Source organism: Chrysochloris asiatica, unplaced genomic scaffold (assembly GCF_000296735.1).
Source record: "Chrysochloris asiatica unplaced genomic scaffold, ChrAsi1.0 scaffold00059, whole genome shotgun sequence".
NCBI classification, from domain to species: domain Eukaryota; kingdom Metazoa; phylum Chordata; class Mammalia; order Afrosoricida; family Chrysochloridae; genus Chrysochloris; species Chrysochloris asiatica.
The window spans coordinates 17201182-17216212 of record NW_006408577.1 but is presented as its reverse complement, the minus strand read 5'-3'; the positions used below and the strand labels follow the sequence as shown (position 1 = coordinate 17216212).

At 37.1% G+C, this 15031-nt stretch overlaps 1 protein-coding gene across 1 annotated transcript in view; it reads left to right on the top strand.

Annotated features, from left to right (window-relative positions):
* The window catches only part of TMEFF2 (transmembrane protein with EGF-like and two follistatin-like domains 2), a 362975-nt gene extending 348638 nt beyond the window's left edge, over positions 1–14337 (top strand). The window contains exons 8-10 of the mRNA XM_006864057.1: positions 5439–5562; positions 8669–8827; positions 13947–14337. Coding sequence (XP_006864119.1) covers positions 5439–5562; positions 8669–8827; positions 13947–14043 — 380 coding nt within the window. The 3' untranslated portion in view covers positions 14044–14337. The remainder of the gene's footprint in view (positions 1–5438; positions 5563–8668; positions 8828–13946) is intronic.
* Positions 14338–15031: the final 694 nt, after the last annotated feature.

Here is a 15031-nt window from a genome sequence, read left to right as displayed (position 1 = left end):
ACATATTGTCCGGAGGAAACAATCGTTGGAGAAGGATGTCATGCTGGGTAAGGTGGAGGGTCAGAGAAAAAGAGGAAGACCCCCAACGAGGGCATCATTGATGGACTCAAGTGTGACAGTGGTAGTGAGGTTGGCCCAGGATCGGACATTGTTTTGTTCTGCTGTGCAAGGGGTTGCTATGAGTCGGTTCCGACTCGATGGCACCTGACAACAACAACAACAACCCCTCTGGAAACTGCTTAAATAGATGGCAAAAGTGACTTTGAGAAGCTTTTGTTGCCAAACCCTAGCCCTTGTCCTTGTTGTTGTTGGGTGCCATCGAGTCGGTACTGACTCATAGCGACCCTATGTACAACAGAACAAAACACTGTCCAGTTCTGGGCCAACCTCACAATTGTTGCCACCCTTGAGCCCATTGATGCTGCCATTTTGCCAATCCATCTCGCTAGGGGTCTTCCTCTTTTTCTCTGATCCTCCACCTTACCAAACATGATATCCTTCTCCAGCGACTGGTCCCTCCTGACATGTCTGAAGTATGAGAGATGAAATTTGACAATCCTGCCCTCCAAGAAGACTCTGGCTGCGCTTCTTCCAACACAGATCTGTTGGTTCTTTTGGCAGCCCACGGCACTTTCAATATCCTCCTCCAACATAACTCAAAAGCATCAATTCTTCTACGGTTTTCCTTATTCACTGTCCAGCCTTTGCTTGCATATGAGGTTTTTGAAAATACCATGGCTTGGGTCAGGCGCACCTGAGTCCTCAAGATGACATCTTTACTCTTATACACTTCGAAGATGTCTTGTGCAGCAGATTTCCCTAATGCAATACATCATTTGATTTCTTGACTACTGCTTCCATGAGTGTTGATGGTTGATCCAAGAAGAATGAAGTCTTTAACAACTTCTATCTTTTCTCCGTTGATAAGAATGTTGTTGATTGGTCCAGTGGTAAGGATTTTTGTTTTCTTTACATTGAGGTGCAATCCATACCAAAGCCTATGCTCTTTGATCTTCATCAGTAAATATTTTAAGTCCTCTTCACTTTCAGCAAGCAAGGTTGTATCATTTGCATATCACAGGTTTTTAATGAGTCTTCCTCCAATCCTGGTACCATGTTTTTCTTCATATAACCCAGCTTCTCAGATTATTTACTTAGCATACAGGTTGAATAAGTATGGTTAAAGAATACAACCCTGTCACACACCTTTCTTAATTTTAAACCATTCAGTGTTCACATGTTTTCTTCTAACAACTGCCTCTTGGTCCAAGGACAGATTCTTCATGAGCACAATTAAGTGTTCTGGAATACTCATACTTCACAGTGTTGTCCATAGCTTCTGATGATCCACACAATCAAAAGCCTTTGTGTAGTCAATCAAGCACAGGTAAACATCTTTCTGATATTCTCTGCTTTCAGCCAAGATCCATCAGACATCAGCAATGATATCCTTCATTACATATCCTCTTCTGAATCCGGCTTGAACTTCTGGAAGATCTCTGTCAATGTATGCTTGCATCCGTTTCTGTATTGCCTTTAGTAAAACTTTACTCGCATGGGAATTATTTTTCTTTAGGTATATTGATAGTTTTACTGAAATTTTTCAGTGACATATTTCTGGTTTGATCTATAATGTGTTGCTTTGATAGATTAATTCTCTGGACAGCATCTTATTTTCAGCTTTTTGAAGAAAGAAAACCATAAATAACACACACACACACAAATGCATATGCACATACGCACTCTGAGCTGCATAGATTCAGAATGGCTCTACCTCCTGTCCATCAACTTACACTGCTTGACTTGTGGGAAGGCAGGACCTGGCGATTCCCTTTCTCTTTGGCTTCTTTTTCCTCCTTCCCTGTAAGCACTGGTACAGTAGCAATCTCTGTGGTTGTGCTTCAGAGCAGGACACTTCTGCTACACTTAACTGGAGTGTTGACTAGCAATGGTCATGCAGCCTCTTTAGCTCTGCTGCAAGGAACTCACATTTTACCAGCAATTGTTTCTTAAAAGGGTCAGGACAAACCATTTGTAAACGTTTAAGTGGGAAACTGGATGAGGTTTTTAAACAGAGACATGAAGAGTTTTTTTTTTGTTTTTTTTTCTTTCTTTTTTTTTACAATAGTCACTATCTCTCTTAGAAGAAATAGTACAACTCTTATATTAAATCACTTTTTAAATGGAGGACAGAGAATTTGATGTCTAGATCATCTGCCACAGGAAGAAGCACAAAGACTGCCAGAGTTTCATTTTTATATAATTTTAAGTCTTTAAATGTCTTATTATTCTTGAATTTCTATGCATAAGTATCAAGATCACAAATATTCACCATAGCCCATATATTTGCTTGGTTGAAATATTAGATTTTTGTGTTTCTACTCTTCTTAATATACTTAAATCTCATTTCTAAAATATGTCTATTGCATTACCAGAAGTGATTATGTATTCAGGTTTTCAATCAACTACTTTACTGGTTGGATTGACTATAAATTTGTTGACATATATTGATGACGCCTCATTTTCTTCCTCAGAGATCATTTCTTCTACTCATTTATTTTCAACCTCTCTACTTTCTTATTTGACAGTAGTCTACCAGAAGCATAACAGAATACTCCAGGCTTGGTATAAACTAATTAGCAAGTTTTGTTTTGTTTCATTTTTATGATGGAGACTAATCCCCTGTCATTTGATCAACCTGGCTGGATAATAAACTCATGAAAATATCAAACTCTTACTGTGCTAAGGCTCTCATTTTGCCCTAGACTTTAGTCTATGGTATACACCCAGATATGGGATGAGGGGCAGTGTTAAAAAACATAGTTTGAAATATAAATTTTGAGTTGCACTTTGTTTACAAAATAGAACAAAAATCCTTGATAATTTTTTGCAACTGACAGAAAGAAAATAGACATAATAATATCAGTTTTAAAATACTACAACTGAAAGCATGGTGCATAACTGAAATGTAGGCAAGTTACAGAAAATTCCCTGTACGCAGGTGTGCAGAAGCACTGAAGGGTTACTAACGAGCACTAAATTGAAGCGTGAATTGTTAGTTAGGGGAGAAGATCCAGAAATAAAAGCAAAAATCAGTGCTGGTTCGTTACTTGAGCATTAGGACTGACAAACCCCAATGCTAAAGTCTCCTTTAAGTAGCAGGTGTATGGTTGGACCGTTCTAGCTTGTAGCCCCTGATCCTGGTACAAAACAAGCCCCGTTATCTCCATGGGACTCATGAATGACCACAGCCATCCCAATGTGCATTTAAAAGCTATGGTCACATGTTCACATATTGGAGATTTCACTCAAATACATTTTAATGCAGCTAAATACATTTTTAAATCCTGGTATGGTGCTGTGGGTTAATGCGCTCACTGGATGGCAAAGTCAGTTTGAACCGCAAGGTCAACTGCTCAATCTCTTCAGTCACTCCTCAGAAACCCTATACAGGGTCGCTATAGGTTGGAACCAACTCGACGGCACCTAATGATAACAAATACATTTTGGCCACATGTTTCCATATTGGAAATTCCACCCAACATTATCCACCTCACTTTTAGTATAATTGCTTACTGTAATTTGCTGCTGAAAATGTTGTTGTTATGTGCCGTGGAGTCGGTTCCAACTCATAGTGACCCTATATAGGGTTTCCGAGGCTGTAAATCTTTACGGGAGCAGAAAGCCTCATCTTTCTCCCATGGAACAACTGGTAGTTTCGAACTGCTGACCTTGCTGTTCGCAGCCCTATTCATAGCCACTATGCTACCAGAGCTCCTTAGCAGGCATCAAAATTCTAAAGTAGTCTGAAGCAATGGGTAAGAAGCCAAATGAGAAAGCTGTAGATACTTTTAATCTTCTGCATGGAAATAATTCATTCAGTTTAATGATAACAATGTCAATGACAAAATATTATAATGCATAATGGTTACCTGTCATCATAGCTATTTAGACACAGATAAAGAACAAATAAATGACATTTCCAAACTTTCTAGCATATTTATGGTAAATCCCATATGGGACTAACCAGAGTATGTAAATGGAAAATGTATTTATCTTCCCAGTGTGTATAAATATCCCATACAACAAAACATTAAACACGTTTAACAGTTTATTTCAAATATCAATGTTTTGCTATAGTTCCTAGATCTTAAAATGTGCAGATGTTTTACATCTTGCGTAAATGTAAATAATCCATTTGCCTGTTTCACTAACATCAAACACATTGTTTTTTCTCCTGTTTAATATACTCATCATCTTTAACTGCCAGTAAAAATTAAAAGGATTAACTATTGTAAAAAAAAAAAAAAAAGTATTCCATTATGGACAAATAATTGGAAATCACCTGTTCCAAAGATATAATAATTCATTCACATTCTCCCATTACTGCTGACTAATTATTTTGGTGTTGAAGAATAGATCTAGACTGAAGATCTCATGTGTTTCAGGAAGAACTTTCAAGAATATCCAGTTTCAAATTATAAGACAGACTTTAAAAAAAGCAAAACTTTTTATTATAAAATTAACATCTAAGTAAATTTAAAAGACCACTTAGAGATAGTGTCACAAATATAAAGCATCCATATTTGGATCAACAGAGGTCAATAAAATATATTCAAAGATGTTTACATAAGCTTGAGAAAACAAATAAAACTTATATTCTAAAATGAACACAACTTCCCTTTCATTAAGAACAGTTTTTTTTCTTTCTCATAAGTTTGTTTCAAATTACATTATTAGCATAGGTCAAATATTATCCATCAAAATATACTTATGGTATTCAGTCTCTAGTGTATAAATATCTACATAAGTGATTCTGGAATGACTTTTGCTCTTTCAATAGCTTTATTTTGACAATGAAAACAAAAACATATGGGTGCTAGTGAAATTCATGTTCACAAACAATGAAAAAAATGCCTGAAAAAATTTATTGGTAAAATTTGCTTTTGCTTTTGTAATATGGCTTTTTAAACAATTGAACACAATCATATTTTAACTTTTAAATTCCCCCACTGAGAAAGTACCAAGGTGTTGGAGGAATTTACTCTTAGGGACATTGTACTGGGCTTTGAAATTCAAAAAAATAGGATGGTTCTTCTTAGATTATTTTATGATCAATGTACAGCCTCTACATTGTACATCCAATGTACAAGGAAAATTAAAGCTGTCTGACAACTCACAGAAACATCACTGGCTGTTAAAGATGTAGGAAATTGCAAAAAGCATGAAAAGCACTGGGTAATTTTGCAGTTTCCTCTCTAAACACAATTGTAAAGATGTCTCTCAGTCCTTTCTCCCTTTCTTCAGAAGCATGGCCTTTTAGTCCTTGCCCTTTTAAATATCTTTGCCTACTGCAGTTTTGCTTCTTAATGTACTGCTTGATCTTACCAGCCTAAGAAGATATTTACAGGGGTGCTTGCTTTTATCTGTATTCACAGAGAATGCTAACAAATTAGAAGAAAGTGCCAGAGAACACCACATACCTTGTCCAGAACATTACAATGGTTTCTGCATGCACGGGAAGTGCGAACATTCCATCAATATGCAGGAGCCATCTTGCAGGTAACATTTTCATATTTTAAATATTTAAATGTAGAAACTTAATTTTAGATGTTTCCAACAAATTGCTTGGCATTCTGCTTTAATGGGTGATCAACAACAAAACGTTTGCACATGCCACACATCCACAGAAGAAACCACAAGTAGTGATGGTGGTGGTTGTGTGTCACCGAGTCTGTTCTGACTCATAGCACCCCTGTATATGTGTTTCCAAAGTTGTAAATCTCTATGGGAGCAGAAAGCCTTATCTCTCTCCCATGGATCGACTGGTAGATTCGAAGTGCTGACCTTGCGGTTAGTAGTCCAACTCGTAACCCACTACGCTACCAGGGCTCTTTCCACAAGTAGTACATTATTACATATATCCTTCTAGTAAAATTTGAAACCACCTTTGTGCATTAGCGGTTCCTTAAAGGCAAAGATGTCTCTGCACTCGTATTGTTCACCATCCTTTCCCCTGACCTTACCTGAACCTCTAATAGTGCTTGGCACATAACAGATGCCCAATAAATATTTCTTAAACAAATTAATGGATGGGACCCTCCTGTATCTTAGATAACATACTTGTTTTGAAGACTTAATCTTTTCCTACACCCTTCCAATCTTTTAATAAATATCCACCATCTTGCCTTTACCAAGCACTCACTCTTTTCTATAGATATCCTATCTACAAGCTTTGTAGATGGATGTTGATGGATGATTCATTATACCTCTACAATCATAAACTCTAAGAAATTGATTGTCTGGTTCTAATTAATAAACAGAAATATCTGTTGAATTCATGGCTAAAATATAATTATTTCAGAGATAGTTAAGAGTCAAAGTAAAATTCCAAATGTATTTCTATTTGAATTACTGTAATACAAGGGGGCTCCAAAAAGTTTATGAAAAAATAGAATTATAATGGAAGTTTTTCATGAACTTTTTGAAGTCCCTTCTTATATTAATGGTATAAGATAAAATAATGGATTACTGCACAGTAAAAAAGGAGCCCTAGTAGTGTAGTGGATTATGAGCTGAGCTTCTAACTGCAATGTCAGTAGTTCGAATCTACTAGTCGCTCCGTGGGAGAAAGATGAGGCTTTCTGTTTCTATAAAGATTTACAGTCTCAGAAACCCTAGATATGCTCACTATGAGTCAGAACCAAGTTAGTGGTACACAACCACCACTACCACCACACAATGAAAGGAATTTTATCTCTCTGCCTCTCTCTGTGGAGTCCTGGTGTGACACTGCAGGTTAATGTGCTGTACTGCAAGGATAATTTGAACCACAAGGTCAGCATATATTGTCTCTACAATTCCCTCCCTCCTTTCCTTCCTCTTTTGATCAATCCAAGTCTCCCTCTCTCCAGTTTTCCGTACTTCTCTCTCTTCCTCCCTGTCATCATTTCAAGAGCTATCTTCCTTTTGAGTTCCCTTCACTGAATCTGTTAACACCTGCCTTCTCAAGAAACCAGGGAGAATGAACATAGCTGAGAGTTTATGCCTGCTGCTTCTGAGCAGAGCTGCCTTTAGTAAACCCTTCCTGCTGCCGACATGGAAGATGCCAGGCAGGATGTAGTTATGAGACAGTACCAGGGTTGTCCTAAAAGTAGTTTGCAAAATCAATGACAAGTTGATTCTCTTTGGTATGATTTAGATAAGTGAAGTTTTCTCATTTCATGGTTAAATGCCATCTCCACATGCAGACTGTCTGGATGAGCTTAAGGAGCAGGGTTAATGAGTAAGAGGCAATGCTCACTCTTGATGAATAACAAATGGGTGTGTTTTTCAAAATTATATTGCTTATTTTGTAATTATGGTATTTTTTTTCCCAAGAAACTTTAACTATCTAAAATCAGCAGATGACTTTAATGATCAGTAAATTAAAGAAATGAGTTTTTTGTGCCTGTGCTACTGTTTACAGTGTTCTCAATATTTATTCTGAGAATAAATTGGAAATGTATTATCAAAAAAATAAAATAAAAAAGAATTGCTCTAATGTTTTAAATCCATGCCATCAGAAACAAACCTTTTCCCAGGTAATTATATTGACTTAGGTTGCTTAAAGAGTCAGTCAGGAATATAAATATAGTATTCACCTAAAACATAGAAATAATTGTTATCTTTCTATATTGTCATTAAAGTCAGCATTTGCCCAAGGACAAATTTCAAAAACAGGAAGGGTTAGGAAAGAAGGAGAAATGGAAACAGGAAACACAAGGTAAAAGTGGGATGAATGATGTTACATTGTGGGGATTGCAATCAGTGACATGAAACAAATGTGTATGAATTATTGAATGGAAAACTGATTTGCTCTGTCAATTTTCACCCAATTCACAAAGCAAAGTTCTTTAATATTTCACCAATCCTCCTATTTTCAAAATCTAGTAATATAAGTATCGAAAGAAGCCAGCTATGGTCCAAATTAAAAATGCAAAGAAACTATATTAAAGATACATACTTAAGAACCTTAGCCACAAATTGTTGTTGTTGTTATGTGTCGTGGAGTCGGTTCCGACTCATAGCGACCCTGTACAGAGTTTCTGAGGCTGTAAATCTTTACGGGAGCAGAAAGCCTCATCTTTCTCCCGCGGAACAGCTGGTAGTTTCGAACTGCTGACCCTGCGGTTCGCAGCCCGATTCGTAACCACTACGCTACCAGAGCTCCTTAGTATTGTCTTAAAGCCAGAGATTTAAAAAAAATGTTAAACCTTAATTTTCTGATGAAGGTAAGTGCTTATTGTTATTGTTGTTAAGTGCCATCAAGTCAGTTCTAACTCATAGTGACCTTACATAGGGTTTCTGAGGAGCATCTGGGGATTTGAACCACTGACCTTTCTGATAGTAGTTCAATGCTTATCCTACAGTGCCACAGGAGCTCTGGTAGTGTAGTAGTTATGAGTCGAGCTGTTATCAGAAAGGTCAGCAGTTGGAAACTACCAGCAGTTCTGTGGGAGAAAGATGAGGGTTTCTGCTCATGTAAAGATTTACAGCCTCGGAAACCCAACAGAGAGTCACTATGAGTCAGAACCGACTCCATGGCACATAACCACCACAGGACCACATGAAGACTCCAAAGTAAATCCAGCAGTTACCGGCAACAAGGTATTTCATTTTCTTCCAGGTGTGATGCTGGTTATACTGGACAACACTGTGAGAAAAAGGACTACAGTGTTCTGTACGTTGTTCCCGGTCCTGTAAGGTTTCAGTACGTCTTAATTGCAGCTGTGATTGGAACGATTCAGATTGCTGTCATCTGTGTGGTGGTCCTCTGCATCACAAGGTCAGTAACTGTCCTCAGTGACAACCCAGATCAGAGGACACATGGTTCTTCATTGTTTTATCACTCTGATATGAGTCCCTTCAGGTACTCTGCAAGAATCCATTCCCTGGGAGTCCTGTTTCCTCAACATATTGTTGTTGTTAAGTGCTGTTGAGACAGTTCTGACTCATAGCAACCCTGTACAGAGTTTCCGAGTTGCAGCTGGTGGGTTTGAACTGCTGACCTTGTGGTTTACAATGCAGTGCTGATCCTCAGGGTTTCTGAGTCGCAGCTGGTGGGTTTGAACTGCTGACCTTGTGGTTTACAATGCAGTGCTGAGCCTACAGTGCCACGTTGTTGTTGTTGTTAAGTGCCGTCGAATCGGTTCCGACTCATAGCAACCCAGTATAATGTTTCCTAGGAGCAACTGGTGAGTTTGAACCAAGGACTTTGTGGTTCAAACCAACCTTGAGGACGAGTGCTTATCCTGTGGTGCCACACCAGTGTCATAGACTAATGGAAATATATTGATTTTCATGTTGGAGTGGTATAAATTATTTTCATTATTTTTGCAATATGATAAGCATTATTTATATTCTAAGCAAAGGTCATTTTTTTCCCTAATGTATAGAGCTAATTTTGTTTAAATGTGCTTTTTTTTTCCTTTTAACCATAAAAGGTCACCTTTCATTCAGACTACTAACTGACTATTTAAATGATCAGTTTCCTTACCTTAGGATCCTAAATGAGGTCTGAGTAGATTTATACAAGGTCTAGAGACATTGCATTGCATATTTCATCTTTGACTCTCTTATTTCTAAGTATAACTTTCATGTATAAGTTTTAACATATTTTTGTATAAAGAATAAATATATATTTACCCTAAGTGAGTATTATAAAACATCTTGTAATCACAAAATACTAGTAAAATCATTTATGGAAAAGATTGTTTTAGTCAATGAAAATACTGGATAGGTGAAAACATGTAGCAAATGTCACAATAAGAATTTATAGCAAATCCCTGGCCCAACAAATTAGTAACTATTTCCTGAAGATAACTAAGTTGAGAGAGATTTCAAAATTTCATCAAGTTTTGACAGAAAAAGAAACCCTAACTGATCAGTGAAGTCTGATATAGGACTTGAAGTAAAGTCTACTTATTTGTTAAAGTCCATTAGCATACAGACTCACAGCAACAAAGAATTCATTTCTAAACTAGATATTATTTATGTACTGTGTAACCAGAAAGGTTGTTGAAGATTTTTCTTTCTGACTTGATTCCACTGTCCTTTTAAAAGTTCCAAGGAAGTTTTTCAAGGTTTTTGCCAAATTCACCACCAGGCAGAGTTTATTGAGACTTTTCATTTATTTGTATGACTCTATAGTAAATCAGAATGCTTCTCCAAAAACTTATTTTCAAAAGGCAAGAAAATCAAAGAAAATATAATTTCTTTAGAAAATAAAGGCCGTAATACAGCTCAGTATCTGTATATTGCACTCTCTTCTTTGAGGACAAGTGTAGCTTTTGCTCTTGAAAAAGACAAAATATGGTTCATAAATCCTGCCTGGCCTAAAGGCTTAAGGGAAGATCATAGACGGCAGCTTTTTGCTGCTGTAAGCCAAGTTGAGTTCATCAACTTAACTCTCACGTTTCCATGCCAAGTGAATCAATGGATTATGTTAAAATAGATTCTGGGGAACATAAAGATAACTCAAGAAACCCAAAATACTGAATATTAGACAAAAAGAGAAAAATCTAAAACATAAAAAACTGCCCCACTTTAAAGATCTGGAGTTTTCTAATATGGTTGTTGTTGTTAACTGCCATCGAGTCACTTCCAACTCATAGCAACCCTGTTAGGGTTTCCAAGTCTGTGTATCTTTGCGGGAGCAGAAGGCCTTGTCTTTCTCCTGAGGAACAGCTGGTGGCCTTGAACCACCAACCTTGTGGTTCACAGTCCAGTGCGTATCGTTACTAGTACATGAAAAATGGAATCCATAATTAATGGATATAATTCCAAAACAATATGATTGCTCCTTCATGTATAACCAAAAATGCACTACTTTAAATATGTTAGCAGATGTTCTCAACTCAGTTATTAATCACAGATCCATTCATTATTCACATTTCCATGCTTACCAGTTGCTGTCAATTCGGACTCATGGCAATTCCACAACCATTTCAGTAACTGATAGTTCAGAAGTACATATCCAGGCCTTTTTTTCTGAAGTGCCTCTGGGAAGACTGGATCCTCCAACCTTTCAGTTTTCATAGAGTGTGTTAAACATTTGCACCACCAAAGGACTCCAGTTCCATCCTTACTACACTAGAAATTGTATGTATGTGCTTTTAACATGCTACATCAAAGCATTATGTTACATAAAAGCATTCATATTCAAGATAGGATTCCTGAAACAGAAGTTAGCAGATTGCCAAGTTTGCAGATTTCTGAGCAGCAAAAGCAAAATTGCATGCTAGATCCAGTGCATTTAACCAGCACTTCAATAGTTTATGGAAAAATGGAATTGAATAATGGAATTTTTTCCTTAACTTCTAGAAGCCCCCTCATCTATCTGATATTTTGTTGTTGTTAAGTGCCGTAGAGTCGGTTCCAACACATAGTGACCCTGTATAGGGTTTCTGAGGAGCAGCTGGTGAACTTGAACTGCCAACCTTGTGATATACATGACTACCCAAACAGGAGTCCTGGTGTGGCGCCATAGGATAAGCACTCAACCTCAAGGTCGGTGGTTCAAACTCATCAGCTACTCCTAGGAAACCCTATACTGGGTTGCTGTGAGTTGGAATCGACTCAACGACACTTAACAACAACAGCAAACAGGACTCCTAATTAGAACAAGCTATTTCTTCAATGCCTATGGTCTTTTTCATTTCCAAGGTGTGGCTGGTGGTATGTTTTTAAGGCAAAAGAATAGCACATGAATTAAATCGGCATTATCATGATGTATTTTTGAAATCTTCCCGAGCACCTCCAAATCTTCTAAAGCTTTTCCAGAAGTCATATTACTCAGTAAGCCACACCAATGCCCAGTGTTGTTGTTGTTGTTGTTAAGTGCCGTCGAGTCGGTTCCGACCCATAGCGACCCTGTACAGGGTTTCCGAGGGTGTAAATCTTTACGGGAGTAGAAAGCCTCATCTTTCTCCTGCGGAGCGGCTGGTAGTTTCAAACCGCTGACCTTAAGGTTCTCAACCCGATTCGTAGCCACTACGCTACTCCTTTGTAGATTCATTCCATTTGCTTGACATTCTCCTCAAAAGCAGATTTTCCAATACAGAAAGGAAGTTTTTCTTTTTCTTTTCTCTCTCCCCTAGGAAATTCTATTTCCTGGTGACCATCAAGAACCTATTCTAAAATATTTATTTGCAAAAAGATTTACAAAATAAACCATGGAGAGACTCCCTCATGTTCTTTGTTGTTGTTGTTAAGGGTCATGCTGTCTAGTCAGTTCTGACTCTGAGCAACCATATATAGGCTTTACAAGGAGTGGCTGGTGGATTTGAACCATCGACCTTGTTGTAGTCAGCAATCCAGTGCTTAACCTGCAGTGTTACATCATGCTCTTTAATTTGTTTACAACATCCTCCTGACCCGTTTTCTGCTCTTTAATAATCCTTTGGATTTTCTTTTCTTCTTTTTCTACTTTCTTTGTTTCTAATTTCATCCATCCCAGTGTTGTTCTTTACCCTCCTAGTCAAATACAGATTGTCTTGTCTTTCTAAACACAATGTTTGTCACGTGCAAAAATGGGAGCACTGAGAGGCATGTTCTAGAATGAAAAGAGTTGACCTGTTGAGAAGCTGAATTGCTGAGCTTTTCCTCTTCAGCTTGCTGCAAATATGATTTCCAGCTCTGTGTTTCAATTTGTCAGATCTATAACCATAATTGAACAGAAAGCTTTTATTCACACACACTTTCCCATATCCCTTATTATAAACAGGATTTTATAGGAGCTTACATTGTTGTTCTGTTTTTCATTTTTTATTATGAATTGGATAAAGAGTTACTGTGCAGACCATCAGATTTACATTCAACAATTCAAACACATTTTGTTTCATCTCCTCCTCGGTTGCAGTCCCATCAATGTGACATGATTTATCCCACTTCCTCTCTGTGTTTCCTGTCTCCATTCCTCCTTCTTTCCTAATGTTCTCAACTTTGTCCTTGGCTAAATGCTGCCCTTTTGATCTCAAATGGTTGATTATCTTAAGTTGTGAGCCCCTCCCTAGTGTTTTGTTCCTCTTATAGACCTCTCTGGAGTCCTGGTGTGGTGCTGTGGGTTAATGCGCTGGACTGCAAAATTGGCTTGAACTGCAATGTCGGTGGTTCAAGCTCACCAGTCACTCCTCAGAAACCCTATATAGGGTTGCTATGGGTTGGAACTGACTCAATAGCACTTAACAACAACATAGACCTTGCTTTTGTTTGGCTGATAATTAAGCCACAGGGGTGTTCCTGTATGCACAGTCAAATCAGTCTTTTACTACCAGAGATTTAAAAATTACTGTGTCAGAGCTTTTTAGATAATTTGACTGAATTTTAGCTTTTTATAGATGCTAAATAATTGGTATCAATTTATGTCTCTAATTTATCATATTAATGTGCCAACAGGGTTCCAACTTATAGTATTAATGTGCTGAAATGATATTAGGCTGGTCCAAAAACAATATCCATTTCCGTTACATCTCAGATATTAACAATTAGCTCATTTCTAGTTTGATAGGATTTAAACTTATAACACTAAAATGCCAGTATAACATTTATCCTTAAGACATTTAAAATATGAAATTGTTGAAGACCTTTAAAGTGAGATTAGACACACCCACGATTTGCTTGATTACATTGAGCTGAGTCATTCGTTGTGTTTAATGACTAAGCAGCAGAGGGCAAGGTAAATGGGTTCCTCTTAAATTTTTATCTCTGTTCTTCAATTCTCAACAGATGCTTAAAAACTTCAAGGAGAAGCAAAAATAAATAAGTTTTCCAAACTAATTCCAGCTTTTACTACCAATGAATTCTTAATAACTTAATAATTCACTTAATTCACAGCTTCACTCTGATAAGATCAAACCTTAGCTAATAACACTGGACTAAGACTTGTAAACTTTCCAACCTTCTAGGAAATGCCCCAGAAGCAACAGAATTCACAGGCAGAAGCAAAATACAGGGCACTACAGTTCAGACAACACAACAAGAGCGTCCACGAGGTTAATCTAAAGGGAGCATGTTTCCACAGTGACTGGACTACCGAGAGCTTGGACTACACAATACAGTATTATAGACAAAAGAATAAGACAAGAGATCTACACATGTTGCCTTGCATTTGTGGTAATCTACACCAATGAAAACATGTACTACAGCTATATTTGATTATGTATGGATATATTTGAAATAGTATACATTGTCTTGATGTTTTTCTGTAATGTAAATAAACTATTTATATCACACAATATAGTTTTTTCTTTCCCATGTATTTGTTATATATAATAAATACTCAGTGATGAGAAAAAATTGGCATTCTTAAATTTGCGGTATCTCATAACTGTAAATATAATCTTGCTGGTACAATCTGTATAGGTGCTAGTATTTCATCTTTCTCCACATCTTGAGACAGAGTATTAGTTTATATAGGATTCAATGGCTAGGTTTTGAGTGATTCCAAGATCAAGGGAAATGATGGTTATTGGAAAAGAGAAAAAATAATTTACTTTATATCGAGTGAGGATAAAATATTTCAGATCTTCGAATCATCTCTACTGCATCAACTTTCTTCCCTAGTCTTCCATTTTCATCCCCAGAGCAGAAAAATCTCTGGCATATAAATTAAATCAAAGAAGAAGCAGAGGCTGGGGGGGTGGGACTGGGGGTGGGAGTATTTTATAACTCATAAAGGAGAGGAAAAGAAGATATTGGTTTTTATTTGGGAAGAAGTTTAGAATGTCCCAGTAAAGAATATATATCCAAAGGATCCTTGAGCAAGGTACATCTCAGAGTGGCAAAATTTATTGCATTTAGGTGAGTGAAATTAACAACTAGGGGAATTTAATAAAGTCATTAAATATGAGACATCAAAATCATGAATTCTCAGAAGCACCTGTTATATTTATAGTACATGGTTCTTTGAAAAGAAGTCAGAATCACAACTAAGTGCCTCATGAATAGTTTTATGGTTAATATGGAACTATTACTTGAAATGGAACTAAGA